The sequence below is a fragment of the Passer montanus genome, unplaced genomic scaffold (genome assembly GCF_014805655.1).
Source record: "Passer montanus isolate IOZ18808 unplaced genomic scaffold, ASM1480565v1 scaffold6, whole genome shotgun sequence".
NCBI classification, from domain to species: domain Eukaryota; kingdom Metazoa; phylum Chordata; class Aves; order Passeriformes; family Passeridae; genus Passer; species Passer montanus.
This window is the reverse complement of record NW_024371037.1, coordinates 16,778,766-16,798,709: the sequence shown is the minus strand read 5'-3', so window position 1 is coordinate 16,798,709 and position 19,944 is coordinate 16,778,766. Positions and strand designations below refer to the sequence as shown.

At 35.4% G+C, this 19,944-nt stretch overlaps 1 protein-coding gene across 4 annotated transcripts in view; it reads right to left on the bottom strand.

Moving 5' to 3' along the window:
• Positions 1-4,670: 4,670 nt before the first annotated feature.
• The window catches only part of USP15 (ubiquitin specific peptidase 15), a 60,983-nt gene continuing 45,709 nt past the window's right edge, over positions 4,671-19,944 (bottom strand). For 3 of the 4 annotated variants that reach the window (XM_039726665.1, XM_039726666.1, XM_039726667.1), the window contains 14 exons: positions 15,739-15,912; positions 15,258-15,416; positions 14,360-14,584; positions 12,677-12,760; positions 12,490-12,584; positions 12,132-12,320; positions 11,217-11,332; positions 10,815-11,090; positions 10,405-10,475; positions 9,921-10,036; positions 7,923-8,072; positions 7,449-7,552; positions 6,850-6,938; positions 4,671-6,556 (listed from right to left, as the gene is read on the bottom strand). In XM_039726665.1, coding sequence (XP_039582599.1) covers positions 6,371-6,556; positions 6,850-6,938; positions 7,449-7,552; positions 7,923-8,072; positions 9,921-10,036; positions 10,405-10,475; positions 10,815-11,090; positions 11,217-11,332; positions 12,132-12,320; positions 12,490-12,584; positions 12,677-12,760; positions 14,360-14,584; positions 15,258-15,416; positions 15,739-15,912 — 2,034 coding nt within the window. In that variant the 3' untranslated portion in view covers positions 4,671-6,370. Of the gene's footprint in view, positions 6,557-6,849; positions 6,939-7,448; positions 7,553-7,922; positions 8,073-9,920; positions 10,053-10,404; positions 10,476-10,814; positions 11,091-11,216; positions 11,333-12,131; positions 12,321-12,489; positions 12,585-12,676; positions 12,761-14,359; positions 14,585-15,257; positions 15,417-15,738; positions 15,913-19,944 lie in introns of those variants that run through there. The other variant, XR_005629545.1, reaches the window with a different exon arrangement.

The following is a 19,944-nucleotide window of genomic DNA, read 5'->3' as shown; positions in this document are numbered from 1 at the left end:
TTTTTACATACATTCACAGTTCTGCACTATTTCTTCCTCTCTGATATTACAGAAACAATGTGCATCATAAAAATGAGCTTCCTAAATTACAATTTCCGACTGACTGTGACATAAACCAAGGAGAATTTCAAAGGTTACATGGAGGATAACCTATATACTTCCCATATTAAGTAGTACTACAGTCTTCTCTGATATATCTTTTAATCTGCACTACCTTATCTCAAAAATATTATATAAATAGCTAAGGTTAAATTTTCTGAAGATATCTGCTGAGACATTATTTCCTATACCTAAAATCAATATGTTATTTGTATTTGCTTTTAATAGGTATAGATGATAAAGTCAGTAATTACTGTCCCTTGTGTTTGCAGACTTTCTTCTCAGGCAAAAGACACATTTACATAATACCCAGAGCATAATATGTATTTTAGAACATTGACAGATGTTGAAAACAAGAATAGCTCATATGATGTCTTTCCAGACAGCATTCATTTTGTTCTGGAAAATGCCTTTATGCCTCCAGAGCTGGTTGCAGACCTGTAACCAATTGCATGATATGTAGATTTTAATTTTTGTTTTTAAAGAATTACTCATTTTTCAACAGGGGCATGAATGGGTCATTGTGTTTTAACAGCAGTTGTCCTGGAGAGGCAAGGATGCTCTTCCTGAAAGGAAAAGAAAGAAGGAAAACGGGTCATTGTGTTTTAACAGCAGTTGTCCTGGCAAGGATGCTCTTCCAGAATGGAAAAGAAAGAAGGAAAACAGAGATGTATGTTTTGGTATAGGCTCTAATGGGGGGAAAGTGTTACTTGGAGGAAATTATAATAAATCAAAGGTCTTTTCCATGGTTTAAGCCCAGCTGGAAACTAAGCCCCACACAGGTGCTCCGCTTCCTCACCCCTCTAGTGAGAGAGAAAAAAGAGATCTTGAGCTAAGAACAGCTTACTGGAAACAGCAATGAGACAAGAAAATGAACAATATCAGCAACACTATTAATAACAAAAGTATACAAAAAAGGAGAGTGATTTACATACCAAAACAGTATAACCAAGCAACCCAATCTGGTGCTGTGCAGTTCCAAGACAAACATGTCCCTCTGCCCCTTCTCGTGCCCTGTTTCCCCACAAGCCCAAAACAATGGAAAATGGTAGAGAAACCCTCTGGTCAGGACAGTTGTTACCCCACTTCTCCCTGGGAAAAGCATCACCTGCCCTGTCCTGGGAAGTGAGAGCCCTTTCCCTGCTCCTGGCTGTGATGTAAGATAATATGGAATAGCACATTGACTTGGGCATGCACACACAGCTCCAGGCGCCATCTCTCATGTCCTTGGCCAGAACTAGGACAGTATAACAGAGAGGGTTTGGAGTGGCTGCATGAGTTTTAGTTGGAAGCCAGGGTGAAAGAAGGGAAGAAAAGTCATACCATTTGCTGTGCTGAACAAGAGCATGGGTTTTATTCCTCTGTTTATGAATTATAACACTAGTGAGTAAAGACCTTCCCTCAAACCATGGTGAGCTTGGAGCAAATACATATGTATTCAGGCCTCCACTCAAAACTTCTAAGTGATTTTTAATGGGTACAGTTAGGTCTAAAGAGGGAGGAACATTCCTCTGAAAAGAACAGGATGTCTATGGATTCAAAGATCTCTAAGCTGGGGCAGGTGGCTGAGATGACTCAGACTAATTTTCCATCCCAGAAGGGGAAGGGCCCTTGCACCTCTCAGTTGCCTCCCTCTGTAACCCAGGGAAGGCACGTAGCCCGGAGTTAATAGAACAACCCATCACTTGCCTCTGCTGGTTGTTCTGCCAGTGTCTTCCCTCTCTGTTTTAGATAATTGCATAAAAGACTCCCACACTTACCTCTGTTTCAGATTGTTCTGTTCCAGTTTTGAACCACTAGTTCTTTGAATGTCTCCCTACACTCCAAGACTCCCTGCATAAAGTCCCCCCTCATAAGGTGTCACGTACAAATTGAGCCACTTAAGAGTAGTATTTCTGAGAAAGTAACTCTTCTCCCCATGTGTCAGTGAAAATTTATTTACTATGGGGTTGTAACTTTTTTTCTATAATGTGTCCCAGGTTACAAACCAAACTTTGAACGGGTAGGAACTCAAACAGTGTATTTTCACAGGCTCCTTACCGGAGACCCAGAAAGATTAAGCTAATTTCTCATTTCTGCTTATGTACCCAAGGACTAGCTCTTGTGCCACTGTTTTAGTGCTGAATTGCTTGTCTACTGGGGCTGCAGAGGATATAGGGGTAGTTACTACTTTCCACATTCTGTAGATATGATCTGAATATTTTGCACACTGAATAAAAATGTTAACTTAAGACCAAGTGCCACCAACTTCTTCAACAACATCTCTATTCCACAATGACTGCCTAATGGAAATTATTTTGAGGTTGTAGGTTGTTTCCTAAACTTTGTGTTGGATGATACTGTGTAACATTCATGTCTTGATGAGAATATTGTGATACTTGAAGTGACAATTAATTGCTAAGTACTGTAATAATTTAGGTGCATCTGTATTATCAACTGTCTTTTTCAGTTACTGCCCTGACAAATAACAAAATTTACTTTTTATTAAACCATAGACTGATGTGAATTCTTTATCAATAGAGAGTCCTCTATTAACGGTTGCATAATTTGGCCCAGGATGACTGTTAACACTACCTGACATATAGCACCTCAGCTCATTCCCTAAATAAATTTGTCACATTTAGACTATTCTGGCTTCCCATGTTATTCCAAGATGTAATTTCAGTACGACAGGTCTCTCTGCTTGCCTCAGGAGAACATGATGCCAGTAAAGCATCCAATCTTAGAACTAGAGAACTGGAACTGTTTTCACAATGTTTACCCCCCAGGGAAAGAGAACTAAAAAAAATCTGAAGAGAGCAATTTGCCTGCAGACTAAGAATATGCTTATTCTATCAGATATAGTTTTCCTATTGTTTCACTACATTTATGGTGATTTTCTTTGTCAAAGTAACAAGTACCTAGAAACAAAGAAAAACCATACCCTGCAACTACAACTCTGACATAAAGCAAGCAGCACAATTTTTAAAGAAAACTAGTGGGTTTGCCAATTAATTTCTTTGCCTGCCGTACAGATTTCCTTCTAAAGATTTCAAATCTCTTGAAAAAAATACACTACACTCCATAACACAGGGCTAACATCCTGGGAAACCTAGAAAGGGTTGTGGCCTTCCCACAGCAAGTAGCTGCCGCAGATTATTTCCACATCATTAACTGCAGAACATCTGAGTTTTCTCATCTCATCAGCTCTAAAGGAAGCTGCAAACTTCATTCTACCAGGAAGGCAGGTGGGACTTTAATTTAGGTGGATGAAGCACAGAGCTATCTGCACCAAAACATCCAGAACTGTCTGAAGCCAACCAAAATAAGAGGTGCTGGGCAGCATTTCTTTATCTCTCCTTCCCTCCCAGCCTGGCTTTAAATTAATGGCTTTAATATTGCTGTCACAAAATTCACTAAATGGGAATTGCAAGCAGTCTTCTTTTTCCTACTGTGATTTGTTTCTGTGACCGTCATGTTAAGAAATTTAACTGAATCTTGTAATTTTAGAGGTTATGCTGATATTTACTGACAGCAAACTTTTTGGTGAAAAAAAGCATGCTAGATTTTTATCTGACATGATTCTTAACAGGTGTTAGGATACTCTTCTCCATATAAATAATAAGCTGAGAATAACTTTTGATAAACACTGTAAAGCATAATATACTTTCTGTACTTTAAAGCATGTCCACACTGGAAGAACTGTATCTGACACATGAATGTGTTTTATAAAAGGAATTCTGAATTCCCAGAAACCTTTGAGACACTCGAATAGAGATATTACTGATTTTTATCTCTGATTAAGAAGCTGATTATACAAACTGTGTGTTTGTAATCTTGGAAGCTGAAATAACAATAATAATAATAATAATAATAATAATAAAAACTATGTACTTTTTTCCCTAACTGTTACTTTTTGATCAATACCCTTTTAAATTCTAGTTGGAAGATCCAATTATTAGCAGGTAAATACATTCCTTCAAATTTAACATTCTGTGTGTGTTTATTTTCATTTTCAAAGGGAGAATGAAGTACATTAGGACTCTGAGTTATCAGATATTAAAGCTCCAATCTACAAACTCCTAAGGTACTCTGGTAAGTGAAATCAGATCCTTTGCTCTGTGTGGTTTTTCCAAACAAGTTTTTAGGCTAACAAGATATGGAAAAAATGGGAGCATGAATATAGGGGGGCTGCTTGTATGTGTTATTCAAATAGTTGACCACTTCTCTAGGATTGCTTCCAAAAGCTTGTATCATTTCCCCCCCCACCAACCCCATGGGTTTTTCTAATCTTAAATATATTCTCTCATTTCCCAGCCATCTCACAATTCATGTATTTGCATCTGATTATTATTCCAGTATTACTTTCACAAACAAACATTTTGACACTGTTTTTACAGTCTTATAAATGTTTTAAGGCCAATGATGAGAGGAAACCTTTTTATATATGCCATCTACTTGAAACACTATAATCTTGTTCTATGTTGGTCATTACATAACTAGTTTGTAACTGAGAATATGAGATCTCAAAGACTACCCATGACGATACAAACACTGTGGGAAAAGAATTTGTAACAAAATGAAACACTAAATAAGGCCTTGAATAGCTTTATTGAAATCTGTATAAATAAACATGCGCATTTCAAATGTAAACCCAAGTGAACTCAAGTGCAGACAAAATTTTAACCTCTGTCATGCAGGAGGTTAGTTTACATTTAAAAAAAAAAACCTCAAAGCAGCTTTAAAATACCAGGATGAAACACCAGTTTAATATCAAGGTATAAAGCAAAGCCATGTCCAACATATCTCATTTATATCCTGGTCAAATGCAATTTTTTAAACTTTTTAATGCTAACATAAATAAATAATTTACCAAAATGTGCACTCACAGAGTGAACTTTTATTTACAATACACAATTTATAACCTATTGTATTTGATTAGTTCAAGTGAAGAACATCATACTTTTTGCTTTTTTCTTTTTTAAATTTTAAACAGTGGGACACAAAGCAATTCTCCAGGTAGTAGATATGTGACATGTGCCCCCACATTTAAGAGCCCCTCTCAAAGGCAGTATTGTATGCAAATCAACAATACATTCTTCCAACTAGATCAAAGGGAAAGCAGCAAATCAAAAATATTTCAAACTTTCACACTTATTTTGGCATCCTGGACCCCTGAACACAGTTAACTGAAATCCAACTTGGAGTTTGTATGCCTTATATACTGTACAGGTTCTGACTTGAACATGCAAATGCCAATTCTCTTATGAGTTACCTTTTCAGATACACTGTAAGGCTATGGTGAATTCCATCCGGAACACACAAAGAAAATTAACAGGCCTACCTTTAAAGTGATTTTGTCAATTAACAATTTAAAGGCAGGTCATATTGAAAATATTCTCAACTAAGCCTGATACACAGTCATTACTATGGATACAGAATACTATTAACTCTGACCTTAATACAGAGTAGTTTGCAAGCTGTCAAACTACAAAAACTGGGGAGAGAGAACTTATAGCACAATTTAAATTTTGGACTGTTATCAGATAAAAAATTATGCATGTCTTAGAAGCAAGATAACAGGAATTATGTCTGCAGAGTAGATTCCAACAAGCAACAATGGATACTTACATTTAATTGAAAACCCTTTCTGTTAATGCAGCATGAAATCCAGAACCTGTTCCACAGCAGAAATAAGATAAACGTAATATTCTGGATGTTCCACTATGTCACAAAAGGTTAAAACACCTTTTTCAAGCTACTTCTTCTATTGAGACCGAATTTAAAAAGAAGAAAAATAGGGAGAAACAAAAACTTTTTTGTTTCAAGAAAACTACTTTAGGTATTTATAACATTTTACTTGTAGTCTGTTGGCAGCCTAAGGAACATGTGTATATTCATCCAGAAACTAGACTTGGCAGTAGTATTCTTGCAGTACTAGGAAAGTAAATATAAGAAGTCCACAGATTTAATATTTTAGTTATTAATTCACATCCAAAACAAAAGAAAACATAATCCATCAGAACAGCAGCAGAAAACTTAAAAGGGGTTTATTTGTGATTTCCTATATATATCTTGTGAATATGAGACTGTAAATGCATTAGAGACAATTTCTGTTTAAGTTTTTATTGTTTCACTTCAAGTACTGCACATGTTAAAATGTAATAAAGATTTACATTCTATTATCTGAAACTCCCCATCTCAGATTTTTATACTTAATTTGGTGGGCATTTTCACTCTTTCAATCCGTATCCCCAGTAAGAGAGTCTCTTATGGCTTCTAGTTCTTCCCATCAGTTAGTGTGCATACAATTTTCATTTTCTATATCATTATCATTTTCATTGCTGTCTTCATCACTTTCTAGTGGGATGCCTGTGGCAGCTGAAGCACCTTGTTTAGTTTCCCGGTCAAGTGGGAAAAAGCCAGTTCCACTGATTGTGTCCTGTCTCTGGTAGAAGAGCACATACGCTGCTTTGGACTGTAAAAGAGGGCAGTACATTACGTTCGTGAGACATCCAACAAAACATTTACAATCCAGGTTACTAACTCTTTTTCTTTGCTTCCAAGTATACAAGGTAAAATTACAAAGAAATCCAGACTGTTTATGTTACAGTTATTTTTGCATGTTGTAGCAGAGCGTTTTTGGTTTCTACTGTGCTTTGAAGGAACACAAACGACTGCCTACAAATTTAACAAAAGTTTCATGGTTTACCCTTCATTTTTCCTGAAAACATCAACAGTCCCAAATTTGGAAACATAAAAGATACTTGCCACTATCTGGTCCTCACTTGCAGTGGACACACTACTGTCATCAAAGTAGTACCATTTTCCATCATCCTTATTTTTTGCAAAAGCAGTATCTAGGACAAAAAAGTACAATGTCTCAGGACTTTGTATTTTCATAGATGTAGTACAATTGGTTACTAGAGTGTGTTACTGTCAAACACTTCATATTTAACTAACTAAACCTCATTATCACTATTAAACATCTTTAACACTTTATTTTTAGCAAAGAGAGTTTAATCACTAACACTTCCCTTCTAAAACCAATGTATACTGAAAAGGACAATCAAAATACAATCCCTCAGTCATTTTTTCTCTCTGCTTTCAAGAAAAAGCACAAGGAATGTGTTTTCTCTTTTCACAATATGCATAGCTAGAAGTATAAAAGAACCTACAATCAGCCTTGAAAGCTCATTGCATACAGAATTTTGTGTTAAAATACTTGTGAAAGCATTTCAAGGTAATGGAAAAAAATTGTCCCTCAACCATTAAAAAGCACCATTGATTCAAAGTGATCAGTACCTCAATCAAATCAACATGGAAAGAAAAACTGACATCTAGACTGATGACACTTGAAATCAACTTACAATGCCCTCCTCCCATTCCTCCATAGTGGTTGGAGACAGCAATCAAGTTGTAGCGGCAAGGCCCTGCATTGGGATTAATAAGGAACTCTGACATGTCCAAGTCACTGTTAAAAAACAAAGCAAAACAAAATAAAACAAACAACAAAATTCAGTCATGTTAACAGCATTTTAACCACAGTTTGGTGGTCTCAGAGCCCTTTACTTCATATGTCCTAGAAAAATACACCACACTACTCTGCCAGTGCTTCTCTTTCACTCTGTGAGAAATGGAACAGGAACAAGCAGTCTTCCACATTTTTACATTATAATTATTTTGCAAAGCTTATGCTTTTAACCCAGAAGCATTTTGTCATTAGTTTACTGGATCCTCTCATAGAAGTTGAGAACAAACCAATTTTATGTAAACTGCTGTATTAAACATATATCCTAGTCATGATTTTATACTTCTAGCATCAAAATATTTGGATTTCTTACTTTATTGGAAAATCAACCAATGTATCCAACTTGTCCCTCATGTATCTGCTGTAGGAAAAGCGCTTCAGATGAACTACCAGTACAGGGGGCAGTGACCACAAGTCTAACTTCTTAGTAGCTTGCTGATGTTCTTTACAGTTTGGACAATACCTAAAAGGAAAAACCATCAATTTTAAGTAACTGTAGTCCATATATACGTTAAAACACATTACCAAAGAGAAACTCACATTCACAGGAGGAACTGAATGAGCAAAAAACACTCTTCATGTTCTGTTACTATTGCCATAGATATCCCTTCCAGTTTACAATGTGCAAGTGTGATCCCAGTGAAGCTCAACATGATTAACACAGAAGCAGCATCCCTCAATATTGGATTCTCATCTCCTACATCACTGATCAGATCCCTGTATTCTTAGTTAGAACACAGCATTCTTGTATTTTATGAAAAAGAGATAAACTGTTAAGAAACTAACAATCACAAAAACGCCAAAAATATCAAACAACTGTGATTCTTTCAACTTTCAATTTCCAAATTCATCCATCCACCACCCTATCCCATCTACCATCTAAAACCAGATTACAGTGATTCCTGGAACCTGGAGAAAGTCATTACTAGAAACTTCCCTTCTTAGCAGGCAAGTATTGAACAGGCTATGACTTCGAAATTTATGTTCCCTGCAATGCGTACTTGAATCGTTCGGCAACTAATGCTCAGGGAGGAAGGTAAGTAAGAATGAATGGCAGAAACTTCTGTGAAGCAGTCTATGCATATTCTACACTTTGGCATCTAACAAGTAAAAATCTAGGAGGGGAGGGGAAAGAAAAGAGATGAACCCTAATGAAAAGACTGCACAAGTGTCTTTAAATAGCAACACCAGATAATGACAAAAAATCAGGAGAACTGTAAGGGCAGGCTGGAATTGAAAATCTGTTTTCCCAGTTGGATTAGAATATGTAGAATACAAACAGCGCTGGACTAGAGATGATGAACTCTTGTACATTAGACTTGTGATGACCTAACAAATAGAGAGGAATGTGGTTCATGACCTCCAGGGAGATGCACCTAGTAGCAGCTGCTTGACTTCTGCAGTTGTATTTAGTAGTTAAAATACTCAGCTTAAAATGTGCTGCCAAAATGGAAGTGCTTCACACCATACTTGAGTTGGTATCTCAATCAGTCTATCCAGTATTCTATAATTTAGCAAACACAGAAAAAAGAGATTTTGTAAGTTACCTCCCTACCCTGCAAAAATATAGGAGAAACTCTGGTGACAATGTTTGGAACGCTCCAAAACTTTGGGTATCCACAGAAGAAAAACTGTCAGACTCTCTTGTCAAACTTAATTCTGAGCTTAAAGGTGTTGATGAAAGATTATCTGCTAAAAAACTCCTGGAAAAAAAGGATCTTATGGGAACATACTATTATTATGAATATTCAGATATGATTCCAAATTATAATTTGGAAGAACCATGAATAGGAGTCTCTGCCAAAAACCTAACAACTAGAACATGAATTTGAGGGTTTCTATTGACTACAGACATTCCCCATCCCATAAACTTGCTATTGACTACAGACATTCCCTCATGTATCAATGCAAGGCAAGTTATGTATTTGCATAAGGAAACTACAGTATGCACCAACCTCTCTCATCTCAGAAAGGAATATTTGTTTAAACAACTACACTGAATTTGTCACAATATTATTCATTCACTGTCCATCAAAGTTCATGGACTAGAGCACCTTAACTATAAATCCTTCCTCCTAACTGTGAATGCATTAAATGTGTTCCTTACAAATATAACCTGCTGTACATGGTAAAAATTTTGGTTAAGTAATGGATCAAAACAAAAAGCATTTTGAGAATTTTCAACTATGTTTGAATTAACAAGATTCAAAATACCATTAATAAATCAGTTACTGATCTCTATGTTCAAGTGTGGTCTTGATTAATTTTGAGAAATACACCACAGAATATAATTTTAATTTTTTGTGCTTACCATGGGTCTTCAGCACCTAGTTTTTCCTTTGTTGTGAACAGCTCAATGCAGTCTTTTAATTTCACAAAAGGCTTTTTGGGAGGCTTATATTCCACACTTTCATGTTTTTCAAAATCCTAAAGAGAAGTATTTCTTGAGTTAAGAGAACAAATGAAACAAAACTCATTTTAGTGATGTCGTCTTACTATAAACAGTAACTACAAAGCTCCTATATATGGAAAAATTGATCAGAAACCATTCAAGTAAAAAGTTTCCACAGCTTCATATTTACTTTCCAGTTCATAAGCCTCAGATTTGCTAATTACTTGGATGTATATATGAAGTTTATTTACGACAACATTATTTACTAAGAAGGACATGAAAAAAGATATAGTTGTTTCTTCTTGTGGAGACTTACAATCTCGTATGTCACACTAGTTAAGTTGCATTTTTTTATGTTTAGTTTTTATTTGTGCTGGAAAAGGGAGCAACATAAACAGCTTACCTCTGCTGCACTATCATCAAAGTATCTCTTCTTCAATTCAGGATCCCAATCCAAAGCAAGGAAAGATCTTTCTAAGATTAAAAATAAATGTTTTCTCTTAATATTATTTCCTGCTTTACGTGAAACTGTATTAACAATAGTGCATTGTTGACTGCACTACTGTATCAGTAAGAGTGCAAACACTCTTCAAAATAAATTAAACAATGGTATAATGAATTAATTACAAAAAATTGAAGCACATAAAATTTCTGTATTTCAAAAAGTCAACTGTAATAAAAAAATCAGTTATTCATAAAGAATTTACTATCTAAAAGAAAAATATACCAAACAACACACAAAGAAAATGAAACGTGAGAGTCAGAAAAGAGTCTCAGAACCAAATATTGCCCACTGTGTTCCCTGTGACTTACCATCAAGCCTAGGTTGCCTATCATCAAATCTAATATGCCTGGTATCATCTTTGATGTAGTTTATGTCAGTACTGCCTAAATTATTGAACTGGAATGTAAACAATCGCTTCTTGTGTCCCGTGAGTGGTTGACCTTTGCAAGTATCCTCAGTACACAATCCATTTTCAGAGTCATTGTCACCCCCAACTGAATCTTCTGATTGGCTGTTTTCATTCTCTGAGGGAAGTTCCTGATCCTGGCTGGATTCATCATCTTGCTCATCTGTCTCCATTTCACCTTAAGCAATTGGAATAAAGAGGAAGAAATGAGACAGAATGACAGTAACTGAAAAACACTAGAGACTTAAATTCCATTTCAAATTCAACACCAAATACTAAACAAGTTTAGATATTCCAGTCTTACTTGGAGATCCTTCTTCATGTATTCCATTTGGGCCATTACCATTGATACCATGGTCCTTACAGCAATGCAGGGAACCTTCAGTGTCTTCACTTTCAGTACATGTTTTTACATAGCGGCTAAATGTAACAAATGAAAGCAACAGTTAGAAGCAATGGATTGTTAAACAATTTTCATTGCTCAAACTAGTAATTAAATTGTAATCTCAAGTTCTTGCTACTGTACTGTATTTCTGCACTCCTTTCTGATTTACTCAATTATGAGTTTTATTGCCAAACGTGTCTAGTGTTACAAGCACATACGAAAACCTGCTCATATGTGACTGTATATTTTTGGCAGCTGCTTGGTCTGAGACAACTTGGTTCTTAGTCTCACTCTCTGTTTGCCCAGTACTGAGTTTTTAAAATGCTCATTAACCATATTACAGAGAAAGTTACATCAACAGAGAAAGAAGCATAAATCTAAACTGGAAGTTATATGATTTTAATTTCTTCCATATAATGACACTAATTCTAGTCTAGTTTCAGAAAGTGTCTACCGTGTACTTTTACAACAAAAATTAATGCATAAACTTGAACAGTAGATACAGGAAGTATAACCATAGCAGAGTAACTGGAAAACATTTCCACTTCACCAAGACCAAACAAACAGCTAAGCACACAAGAGAATTATTTAATAATACAGATTGACTCCCTACTGTCTTCTCAAACAGTTTTTGGATGAGGTCATGCTAACAAAAAATCAAATTAAAATCCACATTAGTGGCTAAAACTTTATATTTAATATTCAACAGAAAGCAAATACAAGTACACAAATCTAATCAGTATGTTAGAAATACACATGAAAGTACATGCCTACTGACTCCAACTATTAGCATTATCCTAAACAAACTAATTTTTCTTTTAAAAATGAACTTACCACATTCTTAGCAGCAGCAGATTATACAGTTTATCTTCAGTATTGTTTCTAGGCACTGCTATGAGAAAAGGTTGACCAAATAGTAAAGAACCACTATGGCTGTAGCTAGTGTGCCTGCACTTCTCCCTTAAACAAACAGGAATTATGACTTGTTCCGTATCTTCTGTTCTATTGATAGCAATTTCAAATCTAAAAGAAAAACCATCAGAAATACAAAGAACAATGGTCATGGAAAGGGCTACAAAGGAGAAAAAAAAATTTCCTCCCAGTCTGATCTTTATCTGGTGTCTAGGTTTTAATCTTTTGCAAATAACTAAACAAACTGGAAAGAGACATGAAGCACATTTTCTACACTTACACATATATGTCATCACGTTCCATAATACTACTCAGATTTTCATCCATGCCAAATATCCTGTGGAACCTGTGATTGTATATATCAGTAACAATCATCTGAAATGAAAATGGAGTATACATTGTTAAATCAGGTTAATACACATTAAAATGCTATTTTTGTTGTGCTTTATTTAAGAGATCACTCTTACCTTATCTGCAGCAACACCAGACAAAGCTGACAATGCTGTGCAAAGATCCAATATATTTCCAATTTTGGGAACAACTACTTTGTACTAAAAAGAAAAATATAATATAAATGTCTTAAGAGAACAAATATATACATGATGTGAAAAGCCCAAACAACACATGTCCAGCAAACTTCACATTTTTCTTTCATATTTTTGAAACTTAAGGTGTAGATCTGTTAAGTATGTAGATCAACTAACATAAATTCCAAAAGGTACATAAAATGTAGTAGTTATATGCACAACTTTACAAATACACATACACTGAATATTCGATTTATTAGTCTATATAATGCTGTTTTAATGTTGTTTTACTTTTTCAGTAAGAAGACTAACAGTACAAATTACTTAAGATTTGCATTTCAACAGTACCTTCTTATCTAAGCATCTAAATAGTATACATGCTATCAGAAAGACTATTCAATCTGGAATACAACACAAGTTGTTTATAAAGTATTAGTAGGAAAAAAGCAATGGCAGGCAACAGATTCTCATTTCACATACAGAGAGAGAACTTGATTAAAGTCAAAGAAAACCTCTCTGTGGCTTCCCTTATGCAGAGCTTCTGAGGATTGTAATAAAACTCCACACAAAACTCTTACCTGTTATTTTCATAATTAAGACAGGATTAATTAGAAAATAAGGTATTATTAACTCTGTAATAAATTGCCAAGCATTGCATGCTATATCCTTAAGTTTTACCATTTAGACTCACAAAAACTCTACTGAACTGGTACTCTTCCCAAACTTAATTCTAGCACAACCATCTCACATGAGTCACATTCAACTACTTCAGAAGTTTTCAACTACATTTTGTCCCCTGTGCAACTACTGTGCATCCCCTATTTTCACAATTAAATTTCTAGCAGGCTCACCTCCCATCAGACAACATGCCTCCCTTCACCTTCAAATTTCTCAACTCATATTGTCTTTGAGAACACTTTTTTCTCACACTTTCCTTCTTATGGTACTGATTTCAGGTGTCAGAGCCTTTCTAAATGCCTGCATAACTGCCCGTGTTTTTTTTTCACCTATCCTCACTTACTGTATAAAGTACAGCTAGAACCATTTAATAATGACTTGGTTATGATAACCTTATGTACATTTTTTCATGACATTCTAAGGCATGTAATATTATCCCCTTCCTAAAAAAATGGCAAAAGGGATACTCTTCGCAAAGAAATCTCATCTGAAATTTTTTGACTATGAGGGGAGAGCACATTTGAGACTACCCAATATATTCAGACACGGGGTTTTTTTGCACCACTTATTACAAATATTTGCCTTCTGTGATTAAGAAACCAAGAAATTAAGTCTTACAGATTAAGTATAAATCTTTTTATAAACATACAAATTCACCACAGCAGCTCTCAAAAATTATGTCAGCATGTATTTTAAAGATTAAGAAGCCCTATTAACCCAACCATAAAGAAATTACCAATTCTTTCTTGAAACTTTACAAGGCACGTACAGTCTTCCTCAGGTATGTACAGTCTTCCCCACTTTCCTAAGTGATACTTCAGAACACATACCAGAAAAATAAAGCTTGTTGGATTTGCTTATATATTTGCACTGTGTAAAGGAACTTGGGTTCATTGTTAATGCCTCACTGAATCAAAGTGCTTGTATGTAAATTAAGCTGCTTACCTGCATAGGCTTTGCAAGAGGATCCATTCTAACTAAATAAACTTCCAAAGTGCGTTCTTTTTTCATGGGTAATGGAAGTGTCAAGTAACAAAAAGGATCAAAGGTTACAGATATCTTAGCACATTCAGGACAAACTAGGGTAGATTTAAAAAGGCCATGAAATATATCTACAATGATGGAATCATTTCTCTTTAAATGGTTTTCCCAGGCTTCTTCAGCAACCACCTGTAAACAAAGCATGATCTGGGTTATGACAAAGTAGTAGGAAAGGAATAGTGAGAATTAGTAAAAGACCTTGACAGAACACTTTCAGTAACCATCTAAACACAGAAATGTCACTCCAATGAACCCATAAGGAATGTTACTACTATCAGGTTTGCAGGTTAAAAGATGTATGCTTTTCCTAGGACAGAGATCCTGTCAGTGGTATTACACAGTCTGAGGATGACTTTCAAGTAGCTTGGGGGAAGACAAAAAGCAGATAAACCTAAAAATTCCATCTGAATTAACTCATACTCATAACAAAATAAAGTCTCCCTAAAGTAAGAGTACTTGAGAGAAACAGAATGCTGCATACTGTAGATATAAAAATAGAAGAACAACAGAACAGGAATTGTTTTTGCAACTTAACTCAGCATGGAATTGAACAAGAAAGATGATCTTAATGAAGTCTTAAAAAAGACTTCCCCCCATCCCCCTTCATTATCTTAAAAATAAATAGAAATTTACACAGTTTGTCAAGATGTCAATTTTAAAGTTTTGTCCTATTTTCTGAAATGTCTTCCAGAAAAAGGTCCACATAATCAGTTTCCCAACCTTCTGGTGCATAATCATGTAGAAGTATCTTACAGCATACAACTCTGACTAAAATGAAGATGATCAGCTCCAAAACCCCTACCTTGTCTGGTCTCCCATCTGCATCCTTTAATTGAATATAAGGCTTTTTCCTAATTCTATTCAAATCCTCATGTAAACCATCCAAGAGAAAAGCCAGTAGCTCTTGACAATCTTGTTGCTGATAACCAGAAAATTGTGGCGCAAATCGTCCCACTTGAGTCTAAAAAACATAAATGCAAGACACTCCTGATACCTTAACTGTTAGAAAGAGTAGATATTTCTGACATGCTATAGCAGCATATTGAAAAGGTAAAACTTGTAGTTATAAAAGGTAAGCTTTTCAATGGAGACAGAAAGTCAAAACTAATTCTCAAAGACCAAAGCACAAGGACAGGTGACACCTACTGAAATATATATCCAAGTGTTTTACCAGGTCAATGAACGAACTGCATAATAAACAGTTTATATTTCTCCAAGTTTTATACATGTAAAATTACAAAACCAAAACTGACATGTACATTCCATGTAATTTCCTTACTGACCTTAAATGCTCTTGGGGTAACATAGCTGTATTTTCCTGACCACATTTGCTTGATAAGCTCAGCATAAGCTTTTGCTATTTCACCTCGCATTCCTAAAGGATTGTCAAAATTCAGTTCTTCTTGGTATTTATCATTGAGGAAGTACTCTGTAAGAGGAGGTGTGTTGCTCAGACACTGCAAAAAATAATACAGACTTTTTAGAACAGTGATTTGAATCCGTTCTAAGCAAAGAATGTTTTAATTTTGTTAAAGCAGCCATGAATTGTAATGTCTAGTGCCTGGAAGGAAAAGAGAAAAAACCCTAAACAATCTTTTCCAGAAACAAATAATGGCTTTAAACCAGGACTGGGTACAGCTGTCATTACAAGTTATTCACAGATAATAACTGTCAAGAGCTTTACCTCAAAATTTATGAAACACAGTAGTCCAAACAACCACAGCATGACAACATAATTTGTATCAAGATTTAAAACAAACAAAACAAGGTGTTTCTTGAGACACAAATGGCTTTATGAAACTTGTTGCTGGAAGTTGTAATAGACGCGCAAAGTGGAGAGTGCATACATGTTTGGAAGAGAGAGGCAACAGGGCTTATTACTTCAAATTATAACATATTCAGAGCAACATTTGGAAAAAGATTTATTTTGGCAGGTGAGGGAAGGTGAGGATGCTTGGCCTTTTTCCTCTCTTTGTTAATATCAGCTTATGGATGCTGTTGGAGACAGCAATCTATGCTAGAGGGACTAGACTTTGAATCACAGTGCTATAGGCCTTGCTATGTTCATGTAAATCTTGTGATGCCATTTAGAGCTGAAATTAGTCCAAGGAAAGCAAGGACCTTGTTTTACATTTACTGATAAACTGTACCGGTTTGTCTCTTCTCTCAGCATTTGGAGACAGCAGGACATAATCACTGCAGTATGATTTGCAATTTCACTTTAAATTTTTGTGTGCTTCTCTTCATACTCCTTTAAACATAAACGTTTCCATCACTGAGGAATAATTCCCATGCCATGCCTTTGCATGTATTTTTAAGAGTTTGGTCATTAAATATTGTAAGCTTTTCTGCATTCTTTCCTTTATTAAAAAATTTGAGGAAAGGTCAAGTATTTCACCTGTCTCGTCTGCCTCTCTGTAAACAAGGGGAAGAGCTCCACTTATGCTATTGTGTAAGATACAAGAATTAGACTGGAAGAATTGCAACTTTACTGAGCAGGGCAAAAAAAGTTATTCCTATGTCTGCCTATCATACCTGTGCAATATTACAAAGCAAAACCAGTCACATGCTGTAGGGAGTTGAGTTTCATGCCTATATCAAACTCCTTCCTTTCTCTTCCTCCTCACCTAAAGCTTTCAGGATCTGTCAACACTGCAAAAAAAAATTCCTGGTATTACAGACACTTTTGGACACTCAGGGTTGAAGAAATCTCATTTTTCTCTTGCTATATGGCAAAGAGCTTTTACTTTCAGTAGTGGTGATCCCAACTCCCCCTACCTCACAGATGTGTTGTCTTCTGGATTATTTTTGGGCTGGTTTAGGAGATGAAATCAGTTCAACTGTTCAGTTTAGTGTGAGGAATGTCCAACACAAGGAACTAAATAATGCAAAAATAATATATTTTTCTACAGGTCTTTCTGCTAGTCACGCATTATACAATATCCTGACAATGTGGAGTCCATCAAAAAATAATTCACCGGTTTCTAGTTCCCACCTAATAAACTGTTTCTGTCACTTTCTCAGAATATTAATTAATATTTGTAGTACAAGTCAGGAAGATTACTACAGATAGTTTCCCTTTTTCCTTTAACAATGTCCACATTACAACATAAGATGACACAGATGGTAGTACTGGAATGCACAAATATCTACCTCAACACAGCAAGTTTTGAGGTACAGAGCTGACATATTTTTTCTAAAATACCAGATACCAAAATTTTTAAAAGAGGAGCTTCTAGAGAAGCTAATAAAGTTGGCCATATATGCATTGATCTTTTCCATGTAACTGACAAAGCTAAATGATTACAAACATGTTTACTCTTTGAAAAGGCTGACAATGGAGAATTTCTTAAGATCATTATTAAAGTCAGAGGAAAAAAAGCATCCAGAAACCAATTTGAAGGGAATCCTACATTCTTATTTTCTCATGTCATATGTTGCAGGTTATCAAGGAAGCGTTATGGAAATAGTCTATTAAAACCAAGACAATCTACTGGATAGTAAAGTTACCAGATTTATGTGTCCTGTTCAACCTAGTGATTTGGGGTTTTCTGTTTGTTTCAAAACACAGACAATAAGTAAACTAAAAGTATACCAAAAGGTGAGGAATAATAGCAGCCAAAATAGGCAAACAAATACAGTAAAACTATGGAAAACTGTTTGTGAACTAAAGAGGTAACAGAATGTCACTTCATTTCAGGTACTATGGTCTCTACAAGTTTTCTTTAACCAACAAAACTTCTGTAAAGTTCTCCGAACCTGGTCATTTGAAAAGATTATGGGAAGTATAGAACAGAAGGCAGAAACTCCAAGAGACAAACCACAGGAGAGAAGGTTAATCTTCAGCATGACAAAAGTTAACACTGAAATCATATTTCCATGTTACATAGTAATAACCTGGAAAAAAGTTATTAAGATACACAGGAAAATGAAAAAGAAATCATTATTTTTAGTGTTATGTACACACGCACATACATACAGACCTCTCACTGCTGTACCCTCACTGGAATACTGTGTACAATACCAGCCCATGACAATGATTCCAAGTCTACCTGTCCTATGAAACCTTCATACAAGGGGGAAATATAATAATAAAAATAGTAAAGTCATACTCTTCTAAAACCCTAGTTTAAGAGTCTTTTTAAAAAAAACTAGTTTAAGTATGGAATAATTCTGATATAAGAGTTTGCATGGACTTAATTGATAGAAAGAAAAAAAAAAAAATGAAGAGGGCCACCAAGACTGTCAGTGGCCTAGAAGCACTTGTCCTGTGGGAAAAGACTGAAGCATGAGGTTTTGTTCAGGCTTCAGAAGAGAATATTTGAGGGAGGCGCAAGAGCAGCCCTCTAGTACCTACAGGGAAGTTAAGGGGAAGATGAAACCAGGCTCTTCACAGTGGCACATACTAGGATGAAAAGAAACAACGGGCTTCAGTTGAAATATGAGAGGTTAAGAATACAAGGGAAAAAGTTTTCACTGTAAGAACAGTCAAGTAGTGGAACTAAGAGGTTCTACTTTCCTGGGAGGTTTTCAAGATCCAACTGGACAAAAACCTCGGCAATCTGCTCTGACCTCAGAGCCAACCTTCCTTGGAGCAGGAGGGTGCACCAGAAACCTCCTGCAGTTCCACAAATCATTCTATAATCCTAAGGGAACACAGAAACATTTCTTCACAGCCCATATGGAATACTGCACAAAAATAATGATAAAAATAAACTTCCAAAATAAAGAAAACATCAATCACTACCTATCATGCCAGTGAACTGGGGAAATGAGAAAGAGACAGTCGGATCATGAACTGACATATTGAAAATTGAACATTCCTTTAAGTGTCCTGGTTCTTCAGCTTCAGGTGCTACTTACTAAGAATTTTATGCAAGTGACATTGTATGCAAGTGACATCGTATTTTGCTTACTAAGAATTTTATGCAAGTGACATTGAAATTTCGTATTTTAGCTTTCTAACAAAACACTAAGAGCTGCCAGACTGAAAAGAAGATCAAAGGCATAGGAGAAAAAGTGATTTACTTTACACCTACTTGGGTATATCCTACTTTTGTCTGTATGCTATCAAACATGGCAAAAAGAGCTTATTTTATATGTTCCTTAATCCAAACTCCACATGCCTTTGGAAACTGAAACAGAACAATAAAAACTTAGTAATTTCAGGTATTGGTGAAATATGCCATCTTTTGTCTAGACAAACTCACAGCCATAAGTAACTTCAGAGGGAATATTATTTATCTTTCTGAAGAAAAAAACCTTCTGAAATACCCATTTCAAAGCTTGTTCAGAAGTCAAGTGTTTATAATCACATTGATGGAAAAAACACATAAAAATAAAAATCTTGGAAAAAATGATTGTTTTTAGTGAAAATATTTTTTTTCTTCTCATATTTTTTAATCACACAATGAACATTTTGGAACTCACATTTTCACTGTAAAAGAAAAAAAGAACAAACCAAACATTTCCGCAGAGCTCTTCCACAG